The following is a 12,300-nucleotide window of genomic DNA, read 5'->3' as shown; positions in this document are numbered from 1 at the left end:
TCTGGATCCATCTTTGATCAGCACTGCCTAGTTTGACAGTTTGATCTGAGTTTGGTGCGTGTTAATCACAAGCTAGCTCCGCCCTAAAGCATACCCTGCTTTATGGTCTGTTTTACTGTAAATGGGACCATCATTTACTAAATGAACATCATGCTGTATGGAAGAAGACTAAAACTAGAGATTGAGACCATAAACCCATTGGGAAACTGTTTAAGACAGTTAATACCTTTTTGTAAGACACTTCCACTTTGGTTTCACTTCACAGACCTGGAAGCTCTGTCCACGAATTATACATTGTCAATGGTGAAGACCAAAACAGATCTAAAAGGTAGTGGATGAGCTGATATTTGCTTTGGTGTTTTTCTGCATCCTAGCAGTGGTGGGAAGTAAGTACATTTAAGAAAGTACTGTACTTAAAGCCCCTCGTGTTTCTACTGCCTCCTTTCATTGATTTCAAGGGGAATCCGACCCGTGGCAGGCATTAAGAATAACAGAAATATCCAATCTTCTCTCTGATGGTTTTGTTTGTTTATGAAGGTCATATAGAGGCATCAGTATTAAAGTGAGACTGTCACAACTCCTTGTAGTACATACAATTTAGAGGTACTTGCACTATACTGTCCATTTTCTGTTGCTTTATACTTCTACTCCAGTGTTGAATACATGAATGCATCAGTAACTATAATCCAACAATGTAAGATGATTTATATTTTGATGGTAATACTGGTTTATACTATACTATACTTTATTTAAATGAAATAATTTCCCCCTGGGATTATTAAAGTATTTCTGATTCTGATTCTGATTCTGATACTGTATTTGAATGCAGGTCTTTTACTTGTAACAGAGTATTTCTCTAAAACAAAAGGCTCAAAAGGGCCTAAAGAGCAGAGTTTCTTTGACAGTATCTGCTAAAGCATGCTTTAAGTTGAGGAAAGATCAGAATTCCCTGAACGAAAGCAAGCAATTAGAGCCAAGTAGGAGACAGGTCTGATTCTAGTTCCCAGTAAATGTAAAAATACAAAGGCTTTTTACTAGTATTTAAACGATCAACTCAAATTTTAACTTACTCCTTTTAACTAACTAGGATATTTTCACATTCATCTACGTCCAGCAGGGAAACTTTAGAAATCAACAACATTTGCATATTCAGAGATTCTGGAAGTTTTAATGAGGTAGAAGGAGGAGATTGATTTTATAATAGTGGAAATTTATACTTTTTTTTGCAGAAAAAACGTATTAGATAGACACACATGTTCCAGACAGACTATTTGTATATGTTGTAATACATGTCTGGAGGGGTTCTTATGCATTTGTGACATTTGTCTCTTCCTAAAACACAACTCAGTGTTTGTCAGTGTTGAAATGAGTTAACAGAATGAGTCCTGGCCCTCCTGTGTTATCCCCTCTTTTCTCTCTCCTGACCAGCCACGTGGATGTATTTTTCTCTGCTGTAGCTGTCCTGAAGACATCTCTCTCTTCTCTCTCTGTTCCTTCTCCAGATCGAAATCCGGGACACCAAGGATCCAAGATTTGGAGTCCAGCGGTTCCACTGAGGCCCTCCCTTTCCTTCTTTTCCAGTTCCCTCCCTCCCTCCACCAGCTGTCCTTCTCTTGCTTCTCCTCTCCTCTCCTACGCTCTTCAGGTTAAACACTTGATCTGGGCTTGGAGGCCAGAGCCCAGCAGTTTGTAAAACAGGACAGAATTGGAATCACCTAACAAAGGCAAACTCTGTCTGTTGGAGGAGATACATCCTCAGAGGAAGTATGAGCTTTATCAAACTCTGGGATACCATCATTAATAACGTACAGTGTTACTGTCTCATAACGTTGTTATAACAAACTTATTGATAATGATAATAATGCTTGCAGTGGGAGTATTCTATGAAAATATACATATTTTTATTGAGTGGTGAAAAGCTATTTCCAGCTTTAAAAGTAACATTATAAAGTGCGTATGTAAAAGCACACAGGTGCTACTTCTGACATAACAAAAACAAAAAAAAGAACAAGGAAAAAAGATAATTTTGTACAGCAACAGTGGAATTTTCAAGTCTTTTTCAGGCCAATTTTCAACTGCTCTTTGTATATGACAAGGTCTGATCCCAGGAAGAACAAAAATAAAACATGTATGTAAATGAGATGTTTCTATGGAAACAGGGTAAAAAGAGACTCTTTTAAGCTTTCTTTTATTTGCCCCAATACATGAAACATCCCTTTAAGCTGTGGAATAGTACAGCGTGCTTCATTGTCATGAAAAACAAAGCTTGGATTCCACTTGTTTCATAACCCTGTGTAATTTTGAGCCACCAGTCATCCTCCAGTCCACTCCACTGTTAAAGGACAAGCTGAGAGGCAGAGAAATGTCCTTTCTGTCCCTAACCATTTCATTCCTTCACTTTTCACTACATTCCAACATAATATCATGGGATGGAGTATAAATAGCACGCCACATTTAAAGGTCCAGTGGATTCAGTCCATTTAGGAGGATCTATTGTCAGAACTGGAATATAATATTCATAGGTATGTTTTCACTAGTATATAATCACCTGAAAATAAGAATAGTTGTATTTTTGTTACCTTAGAATGAGCTGTTTTATCTACAGAGGGAGTGTGTTCTCTTCTACAGAGTCCGCCATGTTTCTACAGTAGCCCAGAGCAGACAAACCAAACACTGGCTCGAGATTGCGCCATTTGTTTTTTCTCCTACACACTTGGAAGGAGAGAGTGAGGCGAAGGTGTGGCAATCTGCCACTAAATGCTACTAAATCCTACACTGGTCCTTTAAGGAGTCTACACAAGTTAAGCTTTTCGTGTGTCATTTAACGCCATTAGAGATGATGCATTTTTTGACATGAAGGAAAAGGACAAAGTCAGGTGGCCTTTGTTGGCACGGTGACAGTACTCGTGACTTTGTGAAATGGTTTGCAGTATGGTTAGGTTTAGGCAACAAAACTTATGGTTTGCTTTAAAATATGTACATTACTGAAGTTATGTAGATAACATAAGTGAAAGACGTTAAACAATACAGCAAGGAAAAACAACATAGAGCTGGGTGGCAATGATGGTATATCACAGTGTGTTTTTACTTGCTTTTTCTACTGTCAGCAGAACATACAATATAAAAACATTTTACAGCCATCGTGTATGGTAAAATGTTCTTTAAAAGGAGGGTCCCAATTAAAAGCAGTTCCACTTTACTGGCGTGGTGTGGCTCCACATTTTGACAAATAAAGGCAGGTCTAAATGAGAGACCAGGGGCCAGATAAATAAAACTATGTGTAGAAATCTGTGTACACACAAAACAGGAAACATGCATATGCAATCTGTTCCCACATGTTTTTCCCTCATATATCTCAATCATCCTGAAATTGTGAGCACCTGCACGAGCCTTCTGACCTTTCCCACAATTTACTATAAATGACTTGAAACACACCCCCAGTTGCCTGATTTGCATATGAAGGATCAGCATATAGATACGTTTTGAGGATAAATGGTGGAAGCATTAGAGAAGCAAATAAGGAAGAAAAAGTGCATTTTTACAGACTGTAAACTCGAGGTAATGGTTGATCAAACTGCAAAAAAAAAAAAAGAAACAGGTACTATTTGGATCCTTAAGCTCTGGTACGAACAATAGAATGAAGCAAGGGGAATGGCAGAAGGTAATGGAGGCAGGGAACAACCTGTTAATTCAGTGGTTCCCAGCCTTGTTCCCTAAGGGACCTCTTTTCTATCATTCAGTAAACTGACTTAGTGACATATTTGATGGATATTTCATATTATATTCAAAACTGTACAATGAACCCAAACAGTGAACCCAGTAACTGTATTTGAAGCAGATTATTTCCTGTTTAGGGAACTTTGTTTCTGTTTGTTTGTTTGTTTTTTAATCACTTCTTTTCATCTTTTTTGACAATTCATTATTTTCTTGTCCCTGAACTTGACCATTGTTCTATTAGACAATTTACTTAATTAACAAAAGAGATATAGGCCTACTATGTATATTTTTTACATTTCCTAGCATACCTGAAAATCAAGGCCTTGCAACCGCCCATGAAGCTTTGGTGACCCATAGTGGATGTCACGACTCCCAGGTTGGGAACCACTGCTTTATACTATGTCACCTTACATTTTTGTCTCTATGACATTCATGTGTAAAATGACATGGCATCACTGCACAATATAAGTCAGTGCAAATGGCAAGAAATGACACACAAAAAGCAAAAAAGGCGTTCAGACATTGGTGTGTTATTCATACACCGTTTGGTGATACCAGGCTGTACATTGTCTTTTCTTTGTGTTTTTAAAGCGTGTTTCCTCCCTCTAAACTCACTCGTCGTGTTCAGTTCTGCTCCAGTCCACCGGGTTTGGTTTGTATGTTGGCCACCAGGAAAGGCCCTGCATGCTGCATCTATCTCAGGCTTGCAAAAGATGAGGCTTCCTGTATACGCCCGGCGGGGCTCGGACTCCGTTCGGTCCAACAGGCAGTCAGCTGCACTATCCAGGCCCACCAGCTGAAGAGCACAGAGCTGAGAGGGCAGACCCCAGGACAGACTCATCAAGGCAACAGGCATCACACACTGTGTGCTGTCCCTGCTCTGATTCCACACAGGACCCTCTCTATGGAGCCAGATCAGTGCTTTCAAATACATACATTTGAATTTGACATTGAGTTGCACAATTAAATGCAAAGGCTGGAAACAAAGCCAGAATGGCCCAAATGTGATCCTCATTTCATTCTACCTTCAGCTACAGTTTTAAATGTACTTTTCTCAATTCAGATTGTGCTGTGACACACAAATCTGGAGGAAGAAAGTACAGAACCAATCAAACAGCACTGAGCTGCAAGTTGGCGCCAAGCAGGTGGGAACAAATGCAGAAAGTAGGGTGCAAGGCAGCTTTTTGTTATGCCTTCACTTGGTTTGGTAGCTTCATGGCTAAAGGCGTATTCACATTACAGTGGAAAAGTGTTGTTCGCCACAGTATGTTAGCCTGAGAACCAGACGCTTGGGACATTTATTCTGGCAGAGGCGTTTGGCCCCCCTCCCATTCAAACTGAATTCCACCCATCCTGGATCTGTGCAAATCACAACCTAAATGATTATGGGGCGGGTTTTATATGATTGACAGAGCAGCATCACCAGTCCAGATTTGAATAGTCACATGTTTCTCTGATTGATTGTAGGTCTATCTCTTGGACATATATAAAGATGGGCGACATGACAGCTCTCTAACAGTGACGCAAAAGCATCTAAATCATCCTTTGGAGGCTGAGTGTTAATTTCTCTGACAAGTTTGGTGTTAATGAGTTATTTGAAGCTGAAAGGGGGTTTCATGTCATGATTGACAGCTGAGCCCTGTTTGCGATTGAGTCAGCTGATATGGGCGGGATCTCGATATGTCACTAAACCCCGATCACTAGTACACAGACTCTGTCTCGAAATGGCGAAAGATGGCAGCCACCGTATTCAGGATATTTTGGCTTCATTTTTGTACAGTGGGAGGGAGTGGAGTGGTTCAGTCTGCTGCACTTAATAACGCCAACATTCTAATTTGAATTTGTCTGCCGATACCGGGCCAGCAGTATTTACTCCTCCGGACCTAAACTACAGTGCTAATGTGGCTAGCAGCAGATCGCCACATTTCTGAGACTCAGAAATCAATCTTTGTAATAAATCTGGTAGCTGCATCCAATATCTTCTTTGTCTGGTCTCAGTATGAGGTCAGTTTGTTCTGGAGAATCAGAAACCACTTTTCAGTTCAAGCTGTGCTCAACAATGATTATCTGTGCAGCTCGGGTCAAAGGGCAACAAATTTTAACTTTTTGGCACCGCAGGCACAAAAGCTGTTTTTCCGCAATAATGTGAATAAACAGAGTTTCTGCAGGTTTCAACAGGTTAAATTTAAGACCTTTTTAAAACCATTTAAAATGCAATTTATGCTATTTTAGGTACAAACTGGCAAAACAAATGCTAAGAAGCATATTAAGGAAAATCTGTATTGGATCCATGTCAGGTTCCTTTTGTAGCATGATCAATACAAATTTCCCAAAAACACGTTTAAAAGTGAGACTGAAAAATGCAGCTTTACACAAATAATGTTAACTTCATTAATCTAATAAATTGTGTCAAACATGTCAAAATCATATTTAATGATTATATATAGTGAAAGTTTTTAGCAATTAATTTATTGAGATTATCTGTCTCATGTAAAATGACCTACTGCTGCTTTAAATGAGAATTTAAATGGAGTTTAAAATACAGCGATCACATGTGATTTCAACAGTACTTTTTTTAAAGTTAACTTCTTTTAAAGAATATTTTTGAATAAAGAATTTCTTTAAGCACTGAAATTCTGATCGACACAAATAAAATCTCTTTCGTTTCTTTTCCACATGTAGCCAAGCACAATAAATACTGAAGTCCAACATGCAGTACTGAGTAAATGGCAATGTGTATCCCTTACAGCACTTTATCTCAGCATGATACACAACATACAGTTCTTCTTTTTGACTGTTTTAAATGTTCCCATCTAGTCAGTTCTAAGTCATTTTCTGAGCCATGCCCCTAATTTAAAGTCCTGAAATTCTCATGACCCCAGCTGGACAGCTGTTATGTGATTTTTGAGAATGACATACTTTTGTTATATATTTCAAAAGCATGGAAGGACATGGAAATAATCATACATTTCAAACATATTTTTTGTTGTTCAGTTTGATGGTGTCCTCAGATAAACTACACTGCAAAGCAACTTCTTTTCTCTCTATTTCTCTCTAAATTTGCCAACGCACATTAACATCAGAATATATCATAGCTATTCACATTACTGCATAATGGAAATTTCTTACTCAATATAAAATGTTCCTTCCTTGTCATCCAGCCATTTTACCAACCTGAAAGACATGGCACTGAAAGAATGTCACATTTTCTCATTGTTTTGCTAAACAAATACCCAAACGAGTCCAGTGGGATGAATTCCACATGGTTCAGTAACCCTTCAAAATATGTTTCAAAAGGTTTCTATTTTGCAGAAACAGAAACAATGATCTGCAAGGTAAAATGATTGTTTTTGTCAATGGAGTCTGGTGGTGAGCAATAGAGATATATGTTTCTGGTTAAACTAAAATCTTACTCTTAAACTATAAAATGGATCTCTGTAGTGAGGTGTTCACTTTTTGTTGCTGATGTTTAGTTGTCCTACTGTGGAAGCGGACATTAAAGTAGATCAAGTAACATAGATGAAGTTGTCCCCGTGCTCTTGCTTTACCAACGACCCAAAGGTAGTTTGAATACAGTAAATATCAAGTTTATAGTTAACACTAAGAGTAACCAGCGTTACAATATAGTTAGAATAACAATCAACAAGCCTGTCAGTAGCAAAAACAAGCACTTTTAGTGGACATACTTTAAAGATTTGTCCCCAAGGATTACGTTGCCGCCTTGCAATATTGTCACATCTAACAAACTAGCATTGGTGATTGTTGGAAATTGTGGAAAGACGAACAAAGGTTTTGGTGAGTTTTATTTTGTTTGTATCCAGTGGACTGTTTTCTATGGTAAAATTATTGGTTTTGTCAATGGAGTCTGGGGCAGTAGTAACCATTTGTTAGTTCTGAGCTGCTGGTGTTGTAGTGCAACTTGTAGTAGCAGTACGTTTTGCACATATAGGCTTTAAGCAAGTTCAGTAATCTGAACCTAACCCTGATATTGACATGATTTTATTCAATTTAAAGGATACACTCCAGCATTTTGTTGCAGCACCCAGTGACTTTACTGCGACGAACCGTTGAGCTCAAGCTTTCAACCGTCTCATGGTCCTCTTCCCAAAAGCCAAGAATTAACTTCCATGCTCCAATTTCCTACAGTTACAGGCTATAATATGATCCTTTTTGTCATTTGACAAAATCATTTGGGACCACTTTCACAACAAGACTAACCACTAGTCTATTTGTAGTAATAAGAAGGATTTAGTTCTACTGTTGTACTTATAACTGCACACTGCAGAATTACATATGGAATCTGGTATGAAGGATGTTTTGAGTGATCTGGGGATCACGCTGTGTATTTTTTGGTTGGTGGGATCATTAGTGCAAACCATTAGGCTTCATCAGTGGTGGTTAGTCCTTCTGAGTGAGTCAGGGCCCAGCTCACGGCTGTCTCCTCTCTCAGTAGCGTTTTAATTCTGCTCACAAATATTTGGCTTTCTTCCCCGACACTGTTATTCAGTTGTGCCAAAGAAAGATATGGAAAGTGTACTTTTATTTTTGACTCCAATTTGCTATTGCAGTGCTTTTTCAGTGTGTTTTATTTTATTTGACATGCTTTTCTGCAGTTGCTGTAATGTTATTTTACTGGTTATGGGATGCTGTGATGTTTGTTCAGGATTGTCTAAGGAGAGTTCAGCATGGCAGTCATACACCACTTTCTCACCATTGGTGTTGTTTTAACAAGAAAATGAATAAACTGATTGACTATTAATATTGTCTACCTATTTAATTCCACATTTTCAGTTTTTATTAACACAGACATGTATTCCATCACAGCGTTCCATGCTGATGCTCTGACCCAGTCGTCTAGCCATCACAATGTGGCCCTTGTCAAAGTCGCTCATATCCTCTAACATCAACTTTGAGGACAAAATGTTCACTTGCTGCCTATATATATACATATATATATATATATATATATATATATATATAATATATATATATATATATATATATATGTATATATATATAATATAATAATAATAGTATCCCACCCACTTTTTAGCAGCAGATTGATTTGTTTTCATTTTAAACTTTAGCTTAAATAGCTGTTCGTGCTATTTGTTGTCTGAATGCAAAATGTTCAATAAGTAACAAAAAGAGCAAGAATGACCAAATGACTTTATGACCTCTGCAGTTGGACCTTTGTAGAGAAATGTTCTACCACAGTCAATTTTTAAGACAGAACCCCTGCGGTTCTTTTCCTAAGTCCTCATGAGTTCTCCTTCACATCTTTCCTGACCTCATGATGTTTTCCACTGAGGTCAAGGAAAAGTGTTGAGGAAAGGACATAGGACGTCATTTTTTTACTATTCGACTGCAGCCCCTAACCCTGTTTGATCTAAATGGAACGGTACCTTAATCACTGTCTTTGGTAACCAGCCTCCAGTCGTTGTTCGGAGGCAGACACCCTCTCCACATTCAAGAGTAGGCTTAAAGGGGAACTTCGGCAGATTTTTACCCTAGTCTTGATCACTGTAGGTCACCGAGTACTGTCGATAGGAAAAACAATGAGCGGAATTGGTTCTAGCAAACTGGAGATCCTGCAGCTAATGGCCAGAGCTCCCAGTTAGTTATAATACACTTCTTGAGGGCATATCCTAAAGAGTGCCTTTTGCTCCTCTTAACAGACACAACATGCAATTAAAATGTCTGTGCAACATGATCAGGGCCCTTACGTGACACCAACATGCCTTTTCAACTCATACGTTGTGCAGAAACCGTACAAAACAGTACTGTCGCCTACCTGTTTTTCCACCGCTCGCTTCACCGAAAGCCCAGAATAATCAATCACAGAGATAATGCCTTCACGACGAAAAAAAGTTTATTTACCCCTCAAAAATGTCTTCACACACTACTCTCCGATTTGCACACTTCCTGCAACAATTTCTTCTTCTGCGTTTCCCTGCAACAAGTGAAATCCCACGGGACTTCAGCCCGGACGGTGTGGAAGTCATCCACGGAGACGATCTGGTCCATAATGTCCCTGTGCAGCCATGTCTCAGTGAAACACATCAGACTGCACTCAAGGTACTCTGGGTGGCTCCGTGTCAGCCCTGTTAGCTCGTCCATTTTGTTGCTAAGGGACCCTCTCCATAAGCCCGTCCCGTCTCGACCCTCCTCTCGTTCCCCGACGTTGCTTCCCTCCTCTGCATCCCCGGTGTGTTTTCCTCCAGAGTTCAGGTGGTATATCAGCTGCTCTGGCCACTACGCCGGCCGGCATTAGCGGGATCAGCTGTTCTCTGGAGTAAACAAAGGCGGCGTGTTGCGGTGGAAGCATTTTTGAGGGGTAAATAAACTTTTTTTCGTCATGAAGGCATTATCTCCGTGATCGATTATTCTGGGCTTTCGGTGAAGCGAGCGGTGGAAAAACAGTATGAGTTGAAAAGGCATGTTGTTGTCACGTAAGGGCCCTGATCATGTTGCACAGACATTTTAATTGCATTTTGTGTCTGTTAAGAGGAGCAAAAGGCATTCTTTAGGATATGCCCTCAAGAAGTGTATTATAACTAACTGGGAGCTCTGGCCATTAGCTGCAGGATCTCCAGTTTGCTAGAACCAATTCCGCTCATTCTTTTTCCTATCGACAGTACTCGGTGACCTCTAATGATCAAGACTAGGGTAAAAATCTGCTAAAGTTCCCCTTTAAGACATTCCTCTTTGATAAAGCTTATAGTTAGGGCTGGATCAGGTGAGTCCTGAACCATCCCTTAGTTATGCTGCTATAGGCCTAGACTATTGGGGGATTTCCCATGGTGCACTGAGGTCCTCTCTTCCTCTCCCTCCCTTTCTGCACTCATTCATGTTCCATTAATTCACTTCTTCCCCGGAGTTCTTGTGCTTTCTCGTCTCGCAGGTTCTCATGGATCCTGGTGGAGCCTCCTGCCATGGTCCTGCTTGACTGCCACTGCTAATATCAGTGATATTATTGTTATTATTATTATTATTATTATTATTACTACAGTCGCTATTATTACTCAAAATCACTGCTCATTGTCCCCCATCGTCATCATCTTCTTCATGTTCATCATCATCAGTCACTACTATTAGTGTAGTCGTTGCTACTGTTGTTGCTGTGCAACTGTCTGTCTGTCTCTTTCTCTGTCCTTCTGTCTTTACCTCTCTCTCTCTCTCTCTCTTTCTCTCTCTCTCTCTCTCTCTTCTCTCTCTCTGTCTCTGTCTGTCTGTCTGTCTCTCTCTCTCTCTCTCTCTCTCTCTCACCCCAACTGGTCGAGACAGACGACCACCCACCTAGAGCCAAAGGATCTGTCCTAGGTTTCTGCCTCTTAACAGGCAGTTTTTCCTTGCCCTTGTCGCCAAGTGCTTGCTCATGGTGGTACTGTTGGGTCTCTGTAAATAATGTTATAAAGAGTTCGGTCTAGACCTGCTCTATTTGAAAAGTGTCCTGAGATAACTTCTGTTATGAATTGGGGCTATACAAATAAAATTTAATTGAAATTGAAATGAAATTGAATTGGTAACACCTGTGTTTACCCTACTATTTCATGTCAAAATGGCTGCTGTGAAAAAGGTCTAATATATTTATTTTGGCTTGATTTGTTGTACCACTCAGGTCATAATCAAAATAGATTATTACATTTTCAATAACACATACATATGTGTAAAATGATAATGCTTCCATAGGCTTACGTCATTGTTTTCCAAAAGCTCTGTTTTCCCCATCCACACCAAAATGCGAGTTCAGCAATTTCATATTAATTCAGTGGTGACAGAATATTCAGAAATAAACTGGACAAGAGAACCGGAGAGAAAAAGTCAGTTTAGTGTGGTTGTAGTCTGAGAAGTTTGACTCATTCAATGCTACAAACAGTAAATACAAATGCATAACCATGAAACTAACACTGTACAGACTCTAGCTACCAACACACATAAACAGTATCCATTTCAGTATGAACCTTCCTCCCATCAGTGGATGCCAAGCTCAGAGAGGCTGTTTTAGAAAACATATTAGTATGTAACCCAAACCGCATGGAAACATCTCCTGGCACACCGCACAAATCTCTCCACCCCTGAGTCGGTTAGCCCACGCTAGCTGCCGCTATTTATAGCCATGACAGAGCAGCTAAAAGATGGCCGGGGGGCAGCGGGCCGCACTGTACGTCAGAAGAGATTGGCGCTTTCTTTGTTGTGGAGCAGCATGTCCAGACTGCTGGCTGGATTGGGAATAATAACAGAGATCCTTAGTGATGTGCCTCGCAGTCCTCTCCGCCTCCCACTCCCTCATTTTGTCATCTCTCTGTCTGTCTGTCTGTCTGCTGCCTGTCTTTACAACTCAAAGAGCCCTTGTGACCTTTCAGGTGAGCAACCAGGGAGCCAGGCGGGACGTCACGCACAAATTATCCAAGTCGAAGGTCAAGATGAAGACAGCAGGGTCTGGCCACAGGTCTGGATTTACCACTTATGGATGTCCTCAAAAAGAGTTTTCATTTTACATTTGTCATCTTTTCCTTTCTATACAAACATTAATATTTTGTCTATCCCATTTATATCAATGTGCAAAGGAAATAACAGAAC

At 39.8% G+C, this 12,300-nt stretch overlaps 2 protein-coding genes across 3 annotated transcripts in view; both read left to right on the top strand.

The window, feature by feature from the left end:
* Nucleotides 1–8,476, top strand: part of lhfpl4a (LHFPL tetraspan subfamily member 4a) — a 47,208-nt gene extending 38,732 nt beyond the window's left edge. For both annotated transcript variants that reach the window (XM_051415051.1, XM_051415052.1), the window contains one exon: nucleotides 1,503–8,476. In XM_051415051.1, the coding sequence (XP_051271011.1) occupies nucleotides 1,503–1,556 (54 nt within the window). In that variant the 3' untranslated portion in view covers nucleotides 1,557–8,476. The remainder of the gene's footprint in view (nucleotides 1–1,502) is intronic.
* LOC127371851 (zinc finger protein 679-like) overlaps nucleotides 1–11,990 on the top strand; it is a 395,275-nt gene extending 383,285 nt beyond the window's left edge. Inside the window, exon 3 of the transcript XR_007886461.1 lies at nucleotides 11,041–11,990. The gene's annotated coding sequence lies outside the window, so the exon portion shown is untranslated. The remainder of the gene's footprint in view (nucleotides 1–11,040) is intronic.
* Nucleotides 11,991–12,300: the final 310 nt, after the last annotated feature.

Source organism: Dicentrarchus labrax, unplaced genomic scaffold (assembly GCF_905237075.1).
Source record: "Dicentrarchus labrax unplaced genomic scaffold, dlabrax2021, whole genome shotgun sequence".
NCBI classification, from domain to species: domain Eukaryota; kingdom Metazoa; phylum Chordata; class Actinopteri; family Moronidae; genus Dicentrarchus; species Dicentrarchus labrax.
Note: the sequence above shows the minus strand (reverse complement) of the source record. Positions and strands in the feature narration are given on the sequence as shown.